This window comes from Nyctibius grandis (genome assembly GCF_013368605.1).
Source record: "Nyctibius grandis isolate bNycGra1 chromosome 34 unlocalized genomic scaffold, bNycGra1.pri SUPER_34_unloc_1, whole genome shotgun sequence".
Lineage (NCBI taxonomy): Eukaryota > Metazoa > Chordata > Aves > Nyctibiiformes > Nyctibiidae > Nyctibius > Nyctibius grandis.
The window spans coordinates 813,850-837,283 of NW_027167468.1; the positions used below are offsets into that span (position 1 = coordinate 813,850).

Genomic DNA, 23,434 nt, shown 5'->3' on the forward strand with positions numbered 1-23,434 from the left:
CCGTTACTTTTTGCTTGGCATTGAGCCTTAAGGTGTCCTGATTTGCCGCAGTTGTAACATTTTGGTCCCTGATCGCCTCTCCCTGATCGTACTAGAGGTTTCACCGCAGCCGCAAGGGCTGACACTATATATCCTGCTGTTTCTTCCGCTGTTCCTACGCGCTCACACGCATCCATCTTTTCTACCAGGCTAAAAGTTCTGGGTAATGTCTGTAAGATGCGCTTACAAGTAGGATTAGCTTTGTCGACTGCCAAAGACATTAGCAACGCCTCTCAAGCTACATCGGTCAGCAATGCCCTTTCCAATGCTTCACGCAATCTTTCCAAAAATTTCATATAAGGCTCAGATGGACCTTGCCTTATTTTTGTATAGGCAGGAATTACTTTTCTATCTTCTGGGAGGGTTTTAAAAGCCTCTCGGGCTAAGGCAGCAGTAAGTGACAAGGCTTCTGGTCTAAGTCGTGCCTGGCATTGTGGATCACTAAACTGCCCTTCTCCCACCAGCTGGTCAAATGTTATCCCTAAAAGTGGATCATTATCTCCCCTCCACAGGTTTTCCACCGCTGCAGCTTGTGCTGCGTCATGCCACCTCGTTCACCACAAGAGTTCCTGCATCGGGGTTAAAATCATTGCCATCAATTGCTTAAAATCAAAGGGTGTTAGAAGCATCGACATAAAGATATTATTTATGAACACTTGGGTATAAGGTGCGTGCAACCCATTTTGTTGTACCGCTTTCCGTGCCTCCTTAACAATCTCCCACTGTAACCCTACCCAGCGCGGTGGTTCTCTCCGATTTCCCAAAATAACTGGGAAAGCTGTGGGCAGAATCTCCCTCTCCACTAGCGCATTCTGTATAACTCCTCGCCACCGTAATCGCGGATCGTCTCCTCCCCCGTTCCCCATGACAGAGTGCGTACCAACATTCCCACCCATGTTTCTCATTCAGCTAGTACCAGCCCCCCTGCGTAGGTGTTCCCTTTCTTCTTCTCTCCTCTGTTCCTCCCTTTGTTGTTGTATCAGCTTATCCACCTCCTCCTTATGTTGTGGCTCAGTTAAGGTCGTCTGTCTTTCTAGTTCTTGCAATTTAGCCAACAATTTTTCCGCCCAAACTACCATATCCTTAACTTTCCCTGGGCCGCTGGCAGGCAATGGGGGAGATGATGGGGGCAGAGGGGGATATTCGTATTGGGAGCAATTGGCGGCTCGCGGAGGCTTGAAGGGACAGGGGGCTCGGGCTGATGCTCATCAACCTCCATTTCCTCTGGTTTAGGGGGCTGGCTCCCTTCTTGGTTTGGGGGGTATTTCAACTTTCTCCTGCTCTTCTGGTGGTGCGGAGGGGGTTGAAAAAACTGGTATTGGCTGCTAACCAAAAACACGAAGACCTCTCGCCCCAGGGTTAACCTCTGTTGGATGCAGAGCCGTAAAAGCCCCTGCTGCAACAGCCCTCTCTGCTTTCATTTCTTGAAGAGTGGTAAGAACAGCCCTCCATGCAGTTGCCAGTTCTTTCGCCTCCTTTTCCCCACTGCTTATCGCGTCCCATAAACCCTTTCCAATAGCTTCCCAAGTGTCCACCTTAAAAGCGCTCTGGGGGTCCGAAGGGAACCCATGCTCTCGGCACCAAACCAACAGTCTCTGGAGAAAATGCTCATCGTATTTCCCCCCTCTCTTAAAGAGAATATGTAGGAGAAGCCTTACTATAGCGCTTTCTTCTTTACAAATATTTTGGCCCGTCTCCTTTTCCCCGGCTGCTCACCTCACTGGGCATCCTGTTGCAACATACTTTTCTTTTCTTGCAAGTTGTCCTCCAGCCCGCCCCGGTCTTCAGTCCCGCTGAGCCGTACTCCAGACAGTGCACGTCCTTCTGGGCTGTTCCCCGAACTTGCCGTTGATTCACTAAATCAGTATCACGTCGGGGTCACCATCTGAGGAGAAGAAACACGACTCCACACAATCCAATGTGAATCAAAGTGAAGATGCTTTATTAATCATAGGCTGTCCCTTTTATACATTTGTACTTTCCCTGGCTGCAAGCATGTGCATTGCTATTGGTTAATATTACTGTCCACACTTCAAGCATACTCTTCTCTGATGTGTTGATTGGTTACTGCTCTGCCACTGGTCCTTTCTTGATTGGCTCCATCGGTTCCTGTTTCTTGTCCTCCGTGTTCGGCTCCCCTCGGCTACTCCCTCAATTCTTGTTTGCTCAACTTCTGTTTTTTCTCATTTATTCTCTCCAAAGTCAGTTCACTGACACTAACTACATGACTCTTGTCATGCAGCTAGGCCCTCACTCCATACTCTCATACATCTGGCTCATTACATGACCATTCTCCTCCAGAAACCACTCTACAGATGAAATATTCTATAAGCAGCTGGGAGAAGTCTCACAATCACTAGCACTTGTTCTTGTGGGGGACTTCAACTTACCGGATGTCTGCTGGGGTCAGCAGAACTGCTACTTTGGACTTCCAGAGGGCAGACTTTGGCCTGTTTAGGAGCCTGGTTGACAGAGTCCCTTGGGAGGCAGACCTGAAGGGCAAAAGCTGGACACGCTTCAAGAAGGAAATCTGTAAAGGCGCAGGAGTAGCCCATCCCTATGTGCCGAAAGATGAGCTGGTGGTGAAGAAGACTGGCCTGTCCGAACAGAGAGCTTTGGCTGGAACTCAGGGAAAAAAAGAGAGTTTATGAGCTTTGGAAGAAGGAGCAGGTGACTCAGGAGGACTACAAGGATGTTGAGAGGTTATTCAGGGAAAAAATTAGAAAGGCCAAAGCCCAACTGGAACTAAATCTGGCCACTGCCATAAAACGCAATAAAAATGTTTCTATGAATACATTAGCAACAAGAGGAAGGTCAGGGAGAATCTCCATCCTTTATTGGATGTGGGGGGAAACATAGTGAAAAAGGCTGAGGAAAAGGCTGAGGTGCTTAATGCCTTCTTTGCCCCAATCTTTAGTAGTAAGACCAGTTGTTCTCTGGGTACCCAGCCCCCTGAACTGGAAGACAGGGCTGGGAGCAGAGTGAAGCCCCCATAACCCAAAGGGAAATGGTTAACGAATGCCACACCACTGAGACACACATAAGTCTATGGGGCCAGATGGGATCCACCCAAGGGTACTGAGGCATCTGGCAGGAGCGCTCATCAAGCCGCTTTCCATCATTTATCAGCAGTCCTGGTTAACTGGGGAGGTCCCAGGTGACTGGAAATTAGCAAATGTGATGCCCATTTACAAGAAGGGCCGGAAGGAGGATACAGGGAACTATAGGCCTGTCAACCTGACCTCGGTGCCAGGGAAGGTTATGGAGCAGATTGTCTTGAGTGTCATCATGGGGCACGTACAGGACAACCAGGCGATCAGGCCGTCAGCACGGGTTTATGAAAGGCAGGTCCTGCTTGACTAATCTGATCTCTTTCTATGACAAGGTGACCCCCTTACTGGATGAGGGAAAGGCTGTGGATGTTGTCTACCTAGACTTTAGTAAAGCCTTTGACACTGTCTCCCACAGCATTCTCCTGGAGAAACTGACTGCTCGTGGCTTGGATGGGCATACGCTTCGTTGGGCAAAAAACTGGCTGGATGGCCAGGCCCAAAGAGTTGTGGTGAATGGTGTTAAATCCAGTTGGCAGCCAGTCACAAATGGTGTTCCCCTGGGCTCAGTATTGGGGCCAGTTCTCTTTAATACCTTTATCAATGATCTGGACGAGGGGATCGAGTGCACCCTCAGTAAGTTCGCAGATGACACCAAGTTGGGCAGGAGTGTTGATCTGCTGGAGGGTAGGAAGGCTCTGCAGAGGGATCTGGACAGGCTGGATTGATGGGCCAAGGCCAATTGTATGACGTTCAACAAGGCCAAGCGTCGGGTCCTTCACTTGGGTCACAACAACCTCATACACCCCTACAGTCTTGGGAAAGAGTGGCTGGAAAGTTGCCTGGCGGAAAAGGACCTGGGGGTGTCGGTCAATGGCCAGATGAATGTGAGCCAGCAGTGTGCCCAGGTGGCCAAGACCAAGGGAAGTGATTGTCCCCCTGTACTCGGCACTGGTGAGGCCGCACCTCAAATCCTGTGTTCAGTTTTGGGCCCTTCACTACAAGAAAGACCTTGAGGTGCTGGAGCGAATCCAAAGAAGGGCAACAAAGATGGTGATGGGTCTGCAGAACAAGTCTTATGAGGAGCGGCTCAGGGACCTGGGGTTGTATAGTCTGGAGAAAAGGAAGCTGAGGGGAAACCTTATCGCTCTCTACAACTGCCTGAAAGGAGGGTGTAGCGAGGTGGGGGTTGGTCGCCTTTCCCAAGTAACAAATGACAGGACGAGAGGAAACATCCTCAAGTTGCACCAAGAGAGGTTTAGACTGGATATCAGGAAAAAATTCTTCACTGAAAGGGTTGTCAAGCATTGGAACAGGCTGTCCAGGGAAGTGGTGGAGTCACCATCCTTGGGAGGGATTTAAAAGACCTGTAGATGTGGTGCTTAGGGACACAGTTCAGTGGTAGGCTTGGTAGTGTTAGGGTAACGGCTGAACTCGATGATCTTAAAGGTCTTTTCCAACTTCAGTGATTCTATAGTTCTCTGATAATTTCAGAAATCTCTTCTACCAACCCACAGAGCCACTGCAATGGCCTTCTTCCAGTTTCCCTTTAAGCTTCTCTTGACTAGGATACCTACAGGAACATAATCTGTATGTTAATTGTAATACTGAGATTAAGATACTCAGAAAATGTCTTGACATTTGTAGTCATGGAAACCTCCTTTCGACTCTAAAGGAAAACAAAATCAGCAACAATGTTGCTGGGCAACAAAATGGGAAAACAGAGGAAAGGGAAAAATAGGCTGTCTGAGTGTAAACAGCTTGCTAGTCAGTACGCATCTCTGATGGAGCCCTTCACTTGGTCACTACCCTGTGTCCTGTGTTCTCATTAGAGCCTATTTCCCCCCCACCTTCTGTGTGGGTGCACTCTCTTTTCTTAGTGGGCATGTGTGAATGGCAGTGAACTTCAGGCTGGACTCACTGGTGAGTAGGACACAAGGTCTGTGTTCCATCAGCTAGAGCAGGGCTGCAACCATCCTGAACACCAAAGTCTGGGTGCATGCAGTGGTGGACCATGGGCATCCAGGTCCAGGTGCTGGAGAGAATGAGTGCCTGAGGCAGACTTGGGTCTTCTCCTAGAGAGGCTGATGGGCTGGAGAAGGCTGACTGGCTTCCTCCTTCCCACTGGCAGCAGAAGACTCCCGGGGTCCTGCTGACCCAGGGGCTCAAGGCTACAAGTGCTGAGGAAGTCATGGAGGAATACCACAGTGCAACTTGGCAAAACAGGTTTTAAGTTCTTGCTGGGCCTGGCTCTCCAGATTGTACCTGCACATGTTGAACAGGATACACTTCTTCAGCTGTCACTGGCAGGGGGTGGGCACCAGTGGGGGCCCTCAGCTCACTTCATTCAGGGGAGCAGTCTCTGGAAGCAAGTCGTGCTGTAGAGGAAAGAGGTGGCCAAGGTGTCTGGGGGTCACTCTGGGAACCCAAGTGTGAAAGGAAAAATGCGCTTGTTTTTGACAGAAAGCAAACTTCATGTGGAGTCAAAGTGTGGGACAGATCTTAACTCAAGCCAAGACTGTGAATATCACCCAGGAAAAATAAATGCCTTCAGGTGCACTGGCTCAAACCAGATCTCTCACAGAATCATAGAATCACTCCAGTGGGGTTTGGGAGGTATCTCTGGAGACTGTCTTGTCCCACCCACCTGCTAAACCCCACTTCAGCTAATGTGCCTGAAGGGTGGTGGGATCTGCTGAGTGATGGCTGCTTGTGGGCCCCTCGTCATGCCAGTCTGCCCATATGCAGAAAGGGAGCCACTCTGCTTATGAATAAACCATCACCCTCGCTAATGTACATGGTTCCGCTCTTCCGATACAGGTGGATGTGTGTCGTATGGACAATTGCTCACATCACACTCTTTGCATCCTTCACTTCCCCCCAGTGCCAGCCATTTGCAAACAAAGTGCTGTGGTCAAACTGGGTCTTGAGATGTGGGAAGTCTGGCTAAACACCTCTGCATGCCAGCTGTCACAGACTGATACATTGGCTGGAAGTGCAAAGACATAGGTACATCTTTCCTTGAAGACTTGTGAGGAAATTGAGGGAGCAGTGGGTTCTATCAGCCCCTGTTCTACACCCATTGCCTGCACTGGGAAATGAAGAAATAGGTTGAAAGGAGAAGGGATCTGGGGCCCAGCTTAGACAAGTGCAGAGTCACCCAGTCCACTGCGAAGTTGGGACACCAGGAACAAGTCCATGGGCAGTGACTTGTGCTCTGCCAGACAGTGCCAGAGGATGGGCTGGCCTGCCCACCCTGAGTGCAAAGGAAGTCTTATTTTCATGAGCCCCGTGGAGAAAGGTAAACTAAGAGCCTGTCTGTACTCAAGGAGAAGGAAAGTCTTCTTCCATGTCATCAAGGAGGAGACTCTCAATGCCTTGAAAAATGAGATTCCTCTCTCTTAGCTTTAGAGGAACAATTCCATCAGAACAGAGATACCTTGTGTTATTTGAGATACACTAAGGTGGGCAAAGGGGTCTTCATCATGTTGCCAGTTTTAGCACTGAACCCTCAGGACATCTGCTTCCTTTTGGAATGGAAGGAGACAGGCAGGTGGCTCTTAGATAGCAAGGAATAACTTCTGCAAATCTCTCAGAGGTCTTCAAGGAAGAGGTCAGATGACAATTTGTCAGCCAGGGCTCCCCTTGCAAGTGCAGAACAGGAGTCAACTCCTCTCATCTACTTTGAAAATCCATTTCTGCAATAAGTGGAATTGTATCCTGAACTTCATCAGCAAACCCAAGGAAAACTGAGGAGACTGACATTAAAAGACACATATCCTCTCGGTGTCCAACATTAGAAGGATAAGGCAGGGAGCATGGAAGTAACTCCACAGAAGCTGCTTTCACAGTTTACATCTCTTGACAGCACCTTTGAAGATTTTGTGCTTCTTCCTCACAGAATACTTCACAGAATGGATCTAGACTTCTGCAGGGCTTAGGTCACCTCGCTACCAGCTATCATTTTAATTAGTCTCATGTCACGCTCTCAGAGCTGCTCTGCTAAGGAACCCTTTAGCACACAAGGCTGTGACTCCTCAGGGAACGTACCAAAGGACTTAGAAATGTTTCACATGAAGGGGAAGAGAAGTCGGAGATTACTGCAGTCTGGAGGAAGTGCCTCAGAACAAATGGCATTACCAGCTGACCCAAAAAGGCTTTACAACAGCCTTGAAAGGAGACATGATCGATTGTTGTGTAGGAGTTGTGGGAGGAGAAGAAAGGAGATGATGCTTCACACAAAGTCTGCTGGGCTTCTGTTTCCCTCCACTAATGCTCCCAGCACATCATAGATTAATGTAAGTATTTTGGCACATTTTACCTCAATTTTTTTCATTTGGCTGGTTTTTAATTCCTGGCCTGCCTGCCTTCCTTCTTACCTGCTACCCTCCTCTGATATTCCTCCTTTTCCTGTGATATTTCTCAGGAAGTGAGACCTATGTCAGGATCTCTGTCCCTTCCGTTGGTTTTGGCTTGTTGGCTCTTCTCAGCTAAGCTGCACAGAGCAAGATAGTTCTGAGGTTTTTATGCTTGTGTACGTTTTGTGAGCAAAAACTGCAGGACAGAAAGGAGGTGGCCTGCATAGGGGAAGGCTGTCTTGAAAGAAGCACTGCACCAAGAATCCAAACTTTCCAAGACCTCAGATAATAAATTCAGAATGAACTCCTTACCAAACCAAGCTTCATTTATGCAGAGTACACAGGAAAGAAAAGAAAAAAATAAACAACAAACAAGAAAAACAAACAAACAAATACCACAGGAGAGAGAAGGTGCAATTTCCTATTAGTTTTAGTTTCTTTATTTGTTTGTTTTACAAGGTATTCTTTTTTTTTCCAAACTGAATGAATTTTCCTGCTCTGCCTCCTCCTGCAGCCTTCTTTTAAAGTCTTTTTATGCTTTTAGGTTTTTCCTTTTGTTTATTCCCCTCTTCTGTGTTGCTTTTTAAATCTTCTTTTATTTTCCCTCTGACAGCCAGAAAGTTTTATCAAACTGTTTTTCAGCAAGACAGTTGTCGGTGTCTGAGAGGAATCTGTTTATAAAGCTTTCTGTTCTACGCAACAAAGTTCAAGCATGAAGACTGTCCTGAAAATGGAATAGTTTTAAACGCAGAATGTTTGTCTTTTCCTTGTTTGGCTCTGGTCTTCCTTGAAAACCAAACCTTTCCCCGGGAAGAAAACTTCCCTCTTCTCACAATTCCCACACACCTCCTCATTTGTCACCATCTTCATGTTGCCTTCGCTCTGTTTATGTCTTAATCAAAAGGTTAAAGCCACTTTGCTGAGGTGTTTTATATTGCACTAGAATGTGTTTTAGCTCATCTAACAGAAATGTTTAAATAGACTAGAGTAAGAACGATTGAGAAACGTCTATTTTTTTCTCCACTGACTGTAAAGGCACTGTTGGGTAAAGAGCTTGAATACAATAACTTACATGTCGTTTATAGTGGATCCCTACTCTAGCCCCCATACTAAGTTTGTTCTTTGTGCATAAAAGGTGTCTTCTTGCTCTAGGTTGATTCTTGTGTCCTCTCTTCTGTTTTCCTTCCAGCCTTTGCCTGAATGTCCCCATGAATCTCTTTTCTCACCCTTCTACATTCTTTCACTCTGTCTCATCTTCTTTTAACCTCCTGAAGCATTGTTTCCTCCACTGACCATCTGCCCTTACTCACGACAGCACAGGTGAAGAAATGTTGAACCATACGAGCGTCACAGAGTTCCTTCTCTTGGGCTTCCCCTCCCTCCACCATCAGGAGCGCCTAATAGCACTCGCTCTCCTGGCTTCATACCTGGTGATCTTAGCTGGAAACCTGCTGATCATTTCTCTCTCTCTTGCTGAAAGAGACCTCTACATGCCCATGTACTTTTTCCTCTGTAACCTCGCCTGTTTGGAGATCTTCATCACTACATCCATCATACCCAAGGCCATAGGAAACTTGCTGATGGGCAGCAAAGTCATTTCCTACCCAGGCTGCTTAACTCAGTGCTACTTCTACTCCCTTCTGGGCTACATCGAGTTTGTCCTTCTGGCTGCCATTTCCTATGATCGTTACATGGCCATATGCCAGCCTCTTCAGTACCCCGTGCTCATGAACAGGCAGCTGTGCCTTCAGCTCTTGTTGGGCTCATGGACTGCAGGTTTCCTGGCCATGATTGTCCCCACTGTTCTGGTTGCCAGGCTGCCCTTCTGCAAAGCCAATCATATTGACCACTTCTTCTGTGACAGCGTGCTTTTGATCAAGTTATCCTGTGTAGAAACACAGATTGTGGAGCTGATCACCTTCATGACCTCGTCCATCATCCTGCTTGGCTCACTGGGCATGACAGCACTGTCCTACCTTTACATCATTAACACCATATTTAGGTTGCCCTCAGCTTCCTCACGGCACAAGACATTCTCTACCTGCTCCTCTCACTTCACCTTTGTCATCTTGGGCTATGGTAGCTGCATCTTCATGTATGTCCAGCCTTCAAGTCACCATGTTTCCTATAACAAGGCAGTGGCCCTTCTCAACACAGTGGTAACTCCTTTGATGAGCCCTTTTATCTTCAGCCTGAGGAACCGGCAGATGAGAGATGCTCTCAAGGCAGGCTTGAAGAGAAGTGTGGTAATCTTCAGACAGCATTTTTCCACCTGAGAAGAGTTTTTGTAAGTGGGTTTTGAAAGGGGAGAGGGATGGGGAGGACAAACACATGATTATGATGTATTTGCAGAAATGAGACCTTTTTTCTTAGCAGTGTAAAGTTTCCTGAAATAAATATCACACCAGGTTCTCTCCTGCAACAGATCATCATAAGAAGACCTTACATAGGAATGCCATTCAAATGACCTAAAAGCACTTTACAAGCCCTTGTGAATATCACAATGGCAATTTCTAAGTGTGGAAACAGAGACAGAAAGCAACAAACAGAGGACTTCATCCCTACATGGCACACCCAATGCTCAACAAGCTTCACCCTCCTCCAGTTCTGATGCAACTTCTTGTTCTTAAATGTGGTTTCCTGAGGATTTCAGTAGCAGATCTTTTTGAATCTCTTAATCTTTAGGGAATGACAGAAAATAGGTGGAACACAATAAAAAGAACAATAACAGCTTCATTTCTTTACCAAGTGGCACTTACATCTCCATTAACCTCCTGGTCAGAAAAAAAACATGCCTGAAATAAAGTCCAGTTTAACTGTTTCAACTTGCCTCTCTTCTTCTTTGGTACAAAATCTAGAATATTGGTCAGAAATGGAGTTTTGTGTAACAACACACCTGTCTCTAGATCAAGTCTGGTGAAGTAAATGTCCAGTCCTTGACACAATGATGTCAGACTAAATACTTCAGTTAATCTAGCAAATTCGGTCATATTAACTTATTCAAATATATACTTTTATAACTTTAATTTCTAAAATGATGAGTTCATTGTCTCGTCTCCTTTGACAGCAAGGAGGAATGAGCAGTATCGAGGGTGATGTCATCTCCTCCTGTAGTGGTCTACAGCACTTCAGTGGAACTGTACTTAGCATAGGCCTGGCAGCTTAACTTTTCAATACCTAATGCCAGGTGCACCGAACCACATGCTGGGCAATGTGTGGTGATCTGCACAAGTGAGGGACCCTTGCTCAGCGGGGACCATCCTTTGAAGACACGAGGATTACAACTGTACCTTAAGGTCTCTCCAAACTTAAATGGAAACATCTCCTCTTCTCTAATCCCTGTCACAGTCTTGCCGTGTCGTAATCTTCCTGGATTACTTTTCACTCATGATGGGCAAGGAAAATACTCTCTTTTGGAAAGACAAACAAAAACATGATTTCCTCATTCATTTAAATGAAAATATGGGATTGACATTCAATGTGAGAGATTTTCTTGCATTTGATTTTAGAGCATTTCGTTGTATTGTTTAAATAACTTCCCTGCCAAGCCACGGAAACACTGAAATACATAAATGATTACATCAAGCTGGCACACATGTTACTAATACAGAAAACTGAGATGGATGAGTGTAGACTTAAGTGCCTAAGTTAGTGGAATGAATCCTATCCCATCCAAGCTGGCAAAGAGTGCCACCAATGTTTGTTCAGTGAAGAGGTTTTGAAATCACCAGTGGTGATTTAGCTTAGCTGTTTTACGCAAGTTATTGTGATAAATCCTACCCAAAGTCACTTGTGCACCAATGGCTCTGACATTTTTGGGTAGATAGCTTAAGTTTGACTGAATCTCAACTGGTTCCTCTATGCAGCAAATATCTGAGGTCCTTGTCTTGCTCTAACAGCATGTTCTCCAGACTGATCACCACCTTCACCTCATTCACACCAGGGAAAAGTCCAGGTGCAGCTGTGGGCATAGTTCATTCAGGGAAGTGCTCCTTAGAGGTAAGACACAGATCACCCCAAGAGCTCTTCCTTACAGGGCATATGAACGAGACTGTGCCAGGTGCTGCTTCCTCTGGTCTATGCAGATACCAAACTGTGTTTCATGCCACATGTGCACGCAGAACCTCCTTACTGTCAGCCTACAAAACAAAACCAAGCACACATTACAGACCTCACTTGGTTTCATGTACTCTGGGTGAAATAAACACAGAAATATAGGACTACGTCTCTGTGCTGCAGGGAATCCTCATGGGGCCATGTGAGCAGCACTATGAGGTGCACTATGAGCAGCAGGGCCTGAGGGCCAGCGTCTCTTCCCTGTAATGGCTGTGGACAGTAAATACCACACTTTCTTACGTGAATAAAAGTCCCCTAAATAACTGTCCACCTCCCTGGCACTTGAGTGGGATGGATAATGGATTATAGTTTCTTTTCTTTTAGTGACTAAATTGAAAATGCACATAAATAAAGAAAAGAAGGTTCCAAGTTCAGTTTGAGGACTTCATTAAAGGAACAAAGAACTATTCTGATACACTTCAAACTAATTCTTTCTTTTGTACAGCCAGGAGGCTAGTACACGTTCTGGGGGTTGCCAGTGAACTGAAGGTAAAACCAGTCTTAGTCAGCTCAGACAAATTTTACCTTGAAAGTTACTCTTTCTTTTGATTTATGAGACTGACTGTGTGCAAATGGCTTCTGTGGTGACATTTACAACTATCTGAGATGAATCCCTCCCAAATCTCCTCCTCTTGGTTCCTTCTGCTACCCATGGGAAGAGAAACATTTCCCATTCGTGATTCATCACGTCCTAAGGTGGGTGACTATATGCTCACCACTTAAATGATCTCTCTCCACTGACCGCAGAAAGGGGTCTCAGATCAGATTCTTCATTTAGAGATTAGAGGTGAGCTTATGTTTTAATATAGCTTAAGTTCAGACCTAAGATTTTTGACCTTTAGACTATTGCTTTCAGATCCATGTGTGCAGAGCATCTTTGAAAAGTCATCCCCTTTCTAATCTTTCCATTGGCTAAGTGGACCATGTGTTCATCTGGAGGAAGATAGATGCAGTGCAGTGCTATCTGCTTGATGTACGATGCTCTCCTGGTCAGGATCACTGCTCAGATTTCCCTCTGAGAAGACTGCACTCCACTACTGTGCCACAGCTGAGGTGCTGTTGCCCAAATGTGCATTGCCAGGAGGAGCCCCATGGCTTGTCACAGCACTGTGACATTTTTGGATTGAATGAGATGTGGTGGGACAGCTTGCTGAGCTGTGGTGCTGCAATGGAAGGATACAGGCTCTGCTGGAGGAAGTGGCATGGAGGATGAGGATGGGGGGATGCCCCCTGTGTGAAGGAGCAGCTTGGATATGTGGAGCTTCTCTATGAGATGGGAAACGGGTTTGGTTAGCTTCTATGAGTGAGGGTGAGAGGAGAAGTCAGTAAGGGTGACACTGTCTTGGCAGTTATTAACTACTTGATCAGGGAGAATGGGCAGAAAGAGTCTTCTGACAGCAACCCAAAGAAGTCTCCAGGTCAACGAGCAGTTGCTGTGGGGGACTGTAAATGCCATGTTGTTCACTGGCAAAGCAAGGCAAACAGGGTGCCAAGAGTGTGGAGTGTCTTAGGATGACTTCTTTACAGAGCATCCAGGTGGGGCAAAAACGGTGATGCTCACCTGGACCTGGTCCTGGCCAGCAAGGAAGAGCTGGTTAGGCATGTGCTAATCAGTGTCAGCCTTGACTGTTGTGACCAGGAAATAGTGGGGTCCCAGATGTCAAAGGTCAGTGAGCAGGCCAGCAGCAGAGCATGGGCCTGGGACTCCAGAGGAGACTGTGATGTACTCAGGGGATGGATACAGGTGGTGCCATGGCAAGCAGCTCTGAAGGGTGAAGGAGCTCAAGAAATCTTACAGGCCTTACAGGACAGCGTCCTCCAAGGACAACAATGATCTCTCCGAGCACCCATGACAAAAAGCATTCACCTCAGGAGGCTGCTTCTCTGAACTGACTGAGCTCCAGGGCAAAAAGGCAGCACACAGGAGGTGGAAGCAGGGGAAGCTGCAAAGAAGAAATTCAGAAACCATGTCCCAGGATGTAGGGATGATGCCAAAGCCAAAGTTCACATAGTCTTGATAGTTGCAGGGATGGGTAGAGGAAGCAAAATGAGCTGATACAGGCTTAGAGGGTCATGGGGAATGAGTTACCCTCTGCCTGGAGGGCTGTAACCAGTGGGCACTGCAGAGGTTTGCATCTTGAACGCATGTCTCAGCCTAGGAGATGGGGATTCCTCCTGCTGGGGGGGGGCTGTACCAGTCCATCCACACAGGTTTCAATGGTGCAGCCTCGACTTGAAGACATTCCTGCAACCCAGATATGTTGGGATTAATGCAGAACTGTCTATTCAAAATCAAGCATTTCATTCACTTGGTCTCTTTACTTTGACGTCTTTTCCCTTTCACTAAACTCTTGAAATCATTATAATTAACCATATAAGAATTGAAGACTAAAGGAAAATTACGCCCAGACTTGGCTCCTTCAGGTGTTTTGCATGTTAATGAGCGCTCTGGTGCCTAGTTATTGAACTGCAGGTCCTGAAAGACTGAACATGCCTCTGGAGAAGTGAGAGAAGCAAACATCCAGGATTCTGAGGGTGTCAGCAGGCCCTGCTGAAGTCCCTCACTGGAGGGACCATGTAGGGAATGAGCAGAAAAGGTTCCTGTCCTAGGGGCTGGTGAAGCAGGAAGTCAGAGACACTTGTTACAGGAGGAAATTTAAATGTGGCGATCACTGTGAAAGCCCTTGATGTGCTTCACCAAGCAGGATGGACAAGCTCTGACCCTCATTCCCTGCACAGGGGGATCCTTTCCCTCTTGGCCTGCTCTTCCTGGGGACAATGTGATGTGGGATTGTGTGATGCCAGGTGCAGGTCAGTGGTAGGACACCTCCCAGGCTCTGTGGAGGGTAGGTGAGGTGGCAACAAGACACTGGAGTTGCAAGGACCTGGTGTCCTCCCATGGGTCTCAATGGAAAGACAGAAGACATAGTCGAGAGGATAAGGGTCTCAGTTCTGTTGCGAGGTCAAAACTCCACAAAGGCCCTTGGCCATCCTCACCAGAGCTACACTGTCCTTCTCCTGCGTCTGCTTCCTTGCTTCCAGCTCCAAGCTGTGGTTTTCTGAGCATTTGACAATGCCTGTGAGTTCCTCACAACCCTTTCGGTTTCTTCCAAAGCCTTGCTAATGCCCATTTATCACACAAGATTTCCAAGCCCCAGACATGCTAAAATCCTCTAGTTAGCTCCACATCCCAGCACTGAACTGCACATCCTCTTTCTACTGCTGCCTCACAATCAAAACTCAACCTATTTCACTTCAACATGACAGCCCCAGCTATGTCAAGTCTTCTTCCTGCCTTTAGCACACTCGCTGCTACACCTACACTGCTCTCTTCCCTGCACTCCCATGTGTCTCACAAACCCTTTCTCTTCCCCTGCAGTGACAGGACCTCAGCCCAGGAGGTTTCTGCAGCCTCCAGGATCATGGATGTTTCCTGATGTCTGTCCATGTGTGAGGAGTGAAGGAGGGGAGGACAATCAGGTTAGCTCATGTGGCATGACTGAGCACAGCCACCCTCAGCAGTGGGCATTCCACATCTGCCAGGCTGAGCCATGCACATGAGGTGAAAATGTCTGTATCATCCCTCGTTAGCACACGAGAGGCCTTCCTTCCTGCCATCTTCCCAGGACAATCTTCTTCTTCCTCAGAAGTACAGACATCAACAGCTTTCCATTGCTGGCCTCAGACATGGTTTTAAGGATTTGCTAAAGCCATCAGCCATCCCCTTGTTTCTCCCTGACATCCCCTGACCCTTTCTCCCACACTTACATGTGGCCAATCACTGCTGCTCCGGGCCACACACTCTTCAGAAGAGGCCTTGAGTATTTTGGATCTTCCTGGTGCTTTTTATAACCTTCCTTGTTCCCTCCAGGACTCATGATGAGCTTTCTTGGCCATAACAGGGTCTTTTTGACCATCCCTTAGGAAATGCTTGTCTTTTTATGATCATCTCTGCAGAAAGAGTTGTCACAGAAAAGCACCAAATAGATGAAAATGGGCTGCTGAGTGAAATGCCAGTAGGGACCAGGTGAGCTACTCCCAATCCTGTGGTTTCCTGGCAAGGAGTCTGTGCTGAGAAGCGGATCCAGCCTCTGCCGCTCTCTGGAGGGTGAGAGGCTGGATCAGTATCCATGATCAGTAACCATCAGTATCCATGCCATGTAGGGACACAAAGGGTGACTTTTGAAAAGCCACTCTTCATCTGAAGTGCTTTGGATGTGTCCTTGAGGATGGGCTGTCATGCCTGGTATGGTAGATACTGATTTAACTGGCATTGCCCAGAGGGACTACCACAGAAGCATACTGCTACTTTGTTTTTTTTCTTTCTTCTCCCTGTCTCCTGGACACCTAAAGTGGAATGCCACTTCTGCAGAAAAAAAAGCTTAGGTGTTCCTGGGAATCTCAGGAGACATGGCATACTGATTCCTAGGTTCAAAGAGCTGGTCAATTGCCTTACCTCTGTTTCTGCAGTGATGGCTTCAATGCCTGGCTCATTTACAGAACAGAATCAAATCAGGTTGAAAGAGACCTCTGGGATCATCGAGTCCAACCGTTGCCCTGACACCATCATGTCAATTAGACCATGGCACTAAGTGCCATGTCCAGTCTTTTCTTAAACACATCCAGAGATGGTGACTCCACCACCTCCCTGGGCAGCCCCTTCCAATGTCTAATGACCCTTGCTGAGAGGAAATGCTTCCTAATGTCCAACTTGAACCCCCTGGCGAAGCTTGAGGCTGTGTCCTCTTGTCCTATCGCTGGTTGCCCGGCAGAAGAGGCTGACTCCCACTCTGCTACAACCTCCCTTCAGGTAGTTGTAGACTGCAATAAGGTCACCTCGGAGCCTCCTCTTCTCCAGGCTAAACAACCCCAGCTCCCTCAGCCGTTCCTCACAGGTCAGACCCTCCAGACCCTTCACCAGCTTTGTCGCCCTCCTCTGGACTCGATCCAACACCTCAACGTCTTTCTTGAAGTGCGGGACCCAGAACTGGACACAGGATTCAAGGTGCGGCCCCACCAGTGCCGCGTACAGAGGGACAATCACTTCCCCAGACCGGCTGGCTACACTATTCCTAATAGAGGCCAGGATGCCATTGGCCTTCTTGGCCACCTGGGCACACTGCTGGCTCATGTTTAGCCGGCTGTCCATCAGCACCCCCAGGTCTCTTTCCACCGGGCTGCTCTCTAACCACTCTTCCCCCAGCCTGTAGAGCTGCATGGGGTTGTTGTGGCCCAAGTGTAAGACCCGGCACTTGTTCTTGTTGAACCTCATGCCGTTGGTCTCGGCCAATCTATCTAACCTGTCCAGATCCCTCTGTAGGGCCTTCCTACCCTCCAGCAGATCAACACTCCCACCCAACTTGGTGTAATCTGCAAATTTGCTGAGGGTGCACTCAATCCCTACGTCTAGATCATCTATAAAGATATTGAACAGCACCGGGCCCAGAACTGAGCCCTGGGCCACACCGCTAGTGACCGGCCACCAGTTGGACTTTGCCCCATTCACCACCACTCTCTGGGCTCGGCCATCCAGCCAGTTTTTAACCCATTGAAGAGTCCACCCATCCAAGCCCCTGGCAGCTAGTTTGTCTAGGAGGATGCTGTGGGAGACAGTGTCGAATGCCTTACTGAAGTCTAGATAGATACATCCACAGCCCTGCCCTCATCTACTAAGCGGGTCACTTGGTCATAGAAGCAGACAAGGCTGGTCGAGCAGGACCTGCCTTTCATGAATCCATGTTGGCTGGCCCCGATGCCCCGATTGTCCTGCATGTGCCATGTAATGGCACTCAGGATGATCTGTTCCATCACCCTGCCTGGCACCGAGGTCAGGCTGACAGGCCTATAGCTCCCTGGATCATCCTTCCGACCCTTCTTGTAGATGGGCGTTACATTTGCTAATTTCCAGTCAGCTGGAACTTCTGCAGTTAACCAGGACTGCTGGTAGATAATCGAGAGTGGTTTGGCAAGTTCATTTGCCAGTTCCTTCATTACTCTGGGGCGAATCCCATCTGGGCCCATAGCCTTGTGGATGTCCAATTGGCACAGCAGGTCACTAACCTTCTCTTCCTGGATTACGGGAGGTTCACACAGCCCCCCATCCCTAACTTCAGGCTCTGGGGGCCAAGTCTCCTGAGGACAACCGGTCTTGACATTAAAGACCGAGGCAAAGAAGGCATTGAGCACCTCTGCCTTTTCCTCATCCCCTGACACTACACTACCCTCCTCATTCAGCAAGTGCTGGAGGCTCTCCTTGACCCTCCTTTTGCTGTTAAAGTATTTGTAGAAACTTTTTTTGTTATCTTTGACCATAGCAGCCAAATCAAGCTCTAATTGCGATTTGGCCCTTCTAATCTTCTCCCTACATGACCTGGTAATATCCCTATAGACCTCCCAAGTTACCCGACCCTTCTTCCAGAGCAAGTAGGTTCTCTTTTTTTCCTTAAGTTCTAGCCTAAGTTCTCTGTTTAACCAGGCCGGTCTTTTTCCCCGACGGCTTGTCTTCCTACACACCTGGACAGCCTGCTCCTGAATATTTAGCAATTCCCTTTTGAAGCATGTCCAGCCTTCCTGGACTCCTTTGCCCTTCAGGACCGATTCCCAAGGGACTCTGTCCACCAACCTCTTAAACAGGCTAAAGTCAGCCCACCGGAAATCTAAGGCAGAAGTTCTACTCTTGCCCCTCTTTACTTCCCCCACTATCGAAAACTCTAACATTTCGTGGTCGCTATTCCCAAGACGGCCACCGACCCTCACATCTCCCACTAGTCCTTCTCTGTTCACAAACAACAGGTCAAGCAAGGCCCCTCCTCTAGTGGGCTCATTTACCACTTGCATGAAGAAGTTGTCCTCCACACATTCGAGGAACCTCCTAGATTGCTTCCTCTCTGCCATGTTGTATTTCCAGCAGACATTCGTCAAGTTGAAGTCGCCCACGAGTACAAGGGCCGGCGACCGGGCGGCTTCTGACAGCCACTTGTAAAACACCTCATCCGCCTGCTCATCCTGGTTGGGTGGTCTATAACAGACTCCCACCGTAATGTCCGCCCTGCCGACCTTCCCCCTGATCTTCACCCATAAACATTCAACCTTGTCATCCTCACCATCTTCCTCAATTTCCACACAGTCCAAGCACTCCCTAACATACAGCGCTACCCCACCGCCTCTCCTGCTTCGCCTGTCCCTCTTAAAGAGCCTATAGCCATCCATAGCTGCACTCCAGTCATGAGAGTCATCCCACCACGTTTCTGTGATGGCAACCACATCATAACCTTCCTGCTGTACAGTGGCCCTGAATGTCCCTCTGTCCTCACTCACTGTTGCTTCAAACAAAAAGCTGTGGTTACCTGAGGAATTGTCAATGCCTGTGAGTTTCCCAACACCTGCCTTCTTCCAACACCCTGCTCATGCTCCTCTAGCACCTAGGGTGTCACAGCCATAGACTTGCCTGAATGTGCTATTTCTCTCCGTATTCCAGCCCTGAAATGCATGTCCTCCTTCTCCTGCCTCAAAAATCAAACTGAACGTGTTTCACTTCAGCATGATACCCCACCTCCCCCTCTAATTCAAGCCTTCTTCCTTCCTTTAACACAATGACTTCTACACACACACCAGTCTCTCCCTCCACTCCCACGTGTATCACAAGCCCTTCCCACTTCCCCAGCAGTTATGGAACCTCACTCTGGGAGGTTCGTGCAATATCGAGGCTAAGGGATGTTTCCTGAGGCTCATCCAAGTGTCGAGAGTGAAAGAGGAGCAGAGAGCAAGGTCATCTCATGGGGCTTGACAGAGCACGGCCTCCCCAGCAGTCGGCATGCCCATCTCCTAGCCTGAGGCAAGCACACAAGATGGAATCATCTGCATGTTCCCTGATATGCGCAAGGGCCTTCAACCCTGACATACTCCCACAACACACTTATTCCTCCTGGATGGCAAGAGACCAGCATGGCTGAGTCAAGACCTGCTGGTCAAAGGTCAAGAAGGAAAAGCACAGGCAGTGGAAGCAGGGACAGGTATCCTGGGAAGAGGTACAGGGTCGCTGCCTGGTTGTGTAGGAGTGGGGTCAGGAAGGCCAAGGCATGGCTGGAGTTGAACTTGGCAAGGGACACAAAGAATAATAAGAAGGGCTTCTATAGGTGTGTCAGCCAGAAAAGGAAGGTCAAAGAAAACGTAACCCCCTGATAAACAAGACTGGCAAACTGGTAACAGACGAGGAGAAGGCTGAGCTACTCAACAACATTTTTGCCTCAGTCTTCCCTGGCAACCTCTCTTCCCCCACCTCTTGAGTGGATAGACCGCAAGACAAGGAGTGGGGGAACAAAGTCCCTCGCACTGTAAGGGAAGATCAGGTCCGTGACCACCTGAGGAACATGAAATTACATAAGTCTAGGGGACCTGAGGAGATGCATGCCAGAGTCCTGAGGGAACTTGCCGATGTATTTGCCAAGACACTCTCCATGATTTTGAAAAGTCATGGCAGTCAGGTGAAGTCCTTGGTGACTGGAAAAAGGGAAACACTGCACCCATCTTTAAAAAGGGTAGAAAGGAGGACCCTGGGAACTGCCGACCTGTCAGCCTCACCTCTGTGCCTGGGAAGCTCATGGAAGAGATCCTTCCAGAAGCTATGCTAAGGCACATGGAGGACAGGGAGGTACTTTGAGACAGCCAGCATGGCTTCACCAAGGGCAAGTCTTGCCTGACCAACCTAGTGGCCTTCTGTGATGGAGAGACTACATCAGTGGACAAGGGAAGAGCTACAGATGTAATCTGTCTGGAATTCTCTAAGGCCTTTGACACAGTCCCTCACAACATCCTTCTCTCTAACTTGGAGAGGTACGGATTTGATGGGTGGACTGTTTGGTGGATGAGGAATTTGTTGGGTGGTCGCATCCAGAGGGTAGCAGTCAAAGGCTCAATGTCCAGATGGACATTGGTGAGATGTGGTGTCCTGATTGATACCTTCATCAGTGACAGACAGTGGGATCAAGTATGCCTTCAGCAAGTTTGTAGATGGTGCCAAGCTGAGTGGTGCAGTTGATGGGCCTGAGGGACGGGATGCCATCCAGAGGGACTTGGACAAGCTTGAGAAGTGGGCCCATGTGAACGTCATGATGTTCAACAAGGCCAAGTGCAATGTCCTGCACCTGGGTTTGCGAAGCCTCCTGTATCAGTACAGGCTGGGGGATGACAGGATTGAGAGCAGCCCTGAGGAGAAGGACTTGGGGGTACTGGTGGATGAAAAGCTGGACATGAACCGCAACTCAGCTATCTGCTGGTCTTTGTAGTGCTAATTATCTGCAAGCAAGGTGTGATTTATTGTCCTCCCCCACATCTACTCTAAGATAAGCACATTGCCTAATTCACTTCCTTGCTCCTTTAATTTATCCCTATGAATTCGACACAATAAGCCTGGTTATTTTCACAGTATGTTCTGGTATGTCCATATTTTTTTCCTTGCAGATACTGGTATTTAGCACGTTCCATTTGGGTGACTCCACCTTGGGTATTCTCTGACTTAGTGGAGCTTCACTCACCCCTTACCCCAGGCACACACTGTCCTCATAGAACCCCAAGGCTCTCCAGGAAGCTCCAGATTACCATCCTGGAGAATTTCTTCTGCACTGGCATATCTGAGAAAGCCCTGGGTATGCACCTCACAGACCATTCACCACCTCCACGGTCACCACACACCCCTGAGTGAGTCCAAAATCCAACCCTTGGTCTCTAACAGCTACCAACAGGACCATGAGCTTTTCTTCCAATTCTAAGGAGAAATAGGCCTTTTTTGGGGTGAAACTCCTTGTTGTTGACATCAACTTTGGAAGAAGAGCCCAAACATCAGTAACTGGGGGTGATCCCATTTTATTTCAGAGATGCAATGAGAGTGTCAACTCTGTCCCAGTGAAAGACACACTTCTATATCAGCTCCATGTTAGTCACAGCAGGCTTATTCCTCAAGATGAGTAAGATGGATTCAGACATTTATGTAGGAAAATAATAAAGATAAATAAGACAGAAAATGATAAAAAAAATATAAAATGACAAACAAAGGAAAGGCCTGCAATGGGGCACCATGGGAGTCATTCCTGAAGAGTGAGGGAAAATTTACCAGTATTGAGAACCATCCCTGAAATAACTTTCTTGATGGACCCCTTGAGGTCCTGGTTCCTCATGCTGTAGATGAGGGGGTTCACTGCTGGAGGCACCACAGAGTACAGAACTGACACCACCAGGTCCAGGGATGGGGAAGAGATGGAGGGGGGCTTCAGGTACGTAAACGTGCCAGTGCTGATAAACAGGGAGACCACGGCCAGGTGAGGGAGGCACGTGGAAAAGGCTTTGTGCCGTCCCTGCTCAGAGGGGATCCTCATCACGACCCTGAAGATCTGAACATAGGACAGCACAATGAAAACAAAACACCACCAAAATACAAAAGCACTAAACATGACAAGCCCAACTTCCCTGAGGTAGGACTGTGAGCAGGAGAGCTTGAGGATGTGGGGGATTTCACAGAAGAACTGGTCCACAGCATTGCCATGGCAGAGTGGTAGTGAAAATGTATTGGCCGTGTGCAGCAGAGCAGGCAGCAGAGAGCTGCCCCAGGCAGCTGCTGCCATGTGGACACAAGCTCTGCTGCCCAGGAAGGTTCCATAGTGCAGGGGTTTGCAGATGGCCACATAGCGGTCATAGGCCATGATGGTGAGAAGAAAAAATTCTGCTGACATCAAAAACACAAAGAAAAAGACCTGGGCAGCACATCCCAGGTAGGAAATGGTCCTGGTGTGCCAGAAGGAATTGGCCATGGCTTTGGGGACAGTGGTGGAGATGAAGCCAAGGTCAAGGAGGGAGAGATTAAGGAGGAAGAAGTACATGGGGGTGTGGAGGCGGTGGTCGCAGGCTACAGCGGTGATGATGAGGCCATTGCCCAGGAGGGCAGCCAGGTAGATGCCCAGGAAGAGCCAGAAGTACAAGAGCTGCAGCTCCCGTGTGTCTGCAAATGCCAGGAGGAGGAAGTGGGTGATGGAGCTGCTGTTGGACATTTGGTGCCTCAGAGCATGGGGACCTGTTCAAGGAGGAAAAGACAGTGACCATTTAGGGTAGAGTTCTCTCAGGAAACACACATGCCGTTTCTCACAGAAACCCCCCTCCCTGAGCTGAATGAGGACAGTGTCAGCTCATTCTCCATTACTAGAAAGACATGGTTTGTCACAGCTTAAAATGCAGCTTGGGCACCTAGTTTCCATGAAGATACGTCTGGAGCAGGACCCCCAGAGTCAGTGTCAGAACAAAATCTGACCCAGTACCCCATCCCAACCCCAGAGAGAAAGAGCAGCAGAGACAGGTGCAGAAACAGGGAAGAACACTGCAATGCTCCAGAAAAAATGAAGCAAAGACAGAAAGGCAGACAGGCATGCTGTGGAGCCTTCTCTTTACCCAGCCGTGCTTGACGCCGCTCAGATGGTGACACAGTAGGGAAGTGCTTTTAGCATCATTTTTGTGTACCCCATTCCAAGAACTCTTCACCTGGATGTCCAGCTGCCAAAGCAGTGACTCACAACCTGGCCCCCATGACTTTGGGGGCAGAGGCTCTGCTGGGTAAGACAGGAGACTGAGGGTTGTGTTGGGAAATATGACTGCGCTGCAGGGGATGGCAGGGAGGTGCCTGAATCCCCACTCCCGCAGCATTTCTGGTAGCAGCTGCCTCTCATTCCCTGTCCATGTCTCTGCTGCCTGGAGCTGTCCCTGCTAGGAGCTGTTTCTATGTTGCTGGTTCTCCTCCCAATCACTGCTCACAGAGCCCATCTCACCTGCTGTGTGCTCAGTTCTGCCCTGCAGACACCTCCTGGCAGCAGGGCACTGCCCAGGGGCAAC

The 23,434-nt window shown here is 48.4% G+C and overlaps 2 protein-coding genes across 2 annotated transcripts; one reads left to right on the forward strand and one right to left on the reverse strand.

Annotated features, from left to right (window-relative positions):
• The first annotated feature begins 8,775 nt into the window (after positions 1 to 8,775).
• LOC137677011 (olfactory receptor 6M1-like) lies at positions 8,776 to 20,847 on the forward strand. The gene is made up of 2 exons (XM_068424203.1): positions 8,776 to 9,688; positions 20,531 to 20,847. Exons 1-2 carry the CDS (start codon positions 8,776 to 8,778, stop codon positions 20,845 to 20,847), a joined length of 1,230 nt encoding a protein of 409 aa, XP_068280304.1.
• A 795-nt stretch (positions 20,848 to 21,642) lies between these two features.
• Positions 21,643 to 23,135, reverse strand: LOC137677025 (olfactory receptor 14J1-like). The gene is made up of 2 exons (XM_068424217.1): positions 23,119 to 23,135; positions 21,643 to 22,609 (listed from the first exon to the last, which is right to left on the reverse strand). The coding sequence occupies exons 1-2, from the start codon at positions 23,130 to 23,132 to the stop codon at positions 21,643 to 21,645; spliced, it is 981 nt and encodes a 326-aa protein (XP_068280318.1). The 5' UTR covers positions 23,133 to 23,135.
• Positions 23,136 to 23,434: the final 299 nt, after the last annotated feature.

Excerpts from the sequence above, each read along its gene's own strand:
- LOC137677011 (XM_068424203.1), top strand. The coding sequence starts at position 8,776 with ATGTTGAACCATACGAGCGTCACAGAGTTCCTTCTCTTGGGCTTCCCC. Across the intron at positions 9,689-20,530 it reads CAAGGCAGGCTTGAAGAGAA|TGACAGACAGTGGGATCAAG; the intron begins GTGTGGTAATCT and ends TACCTTCATCAG.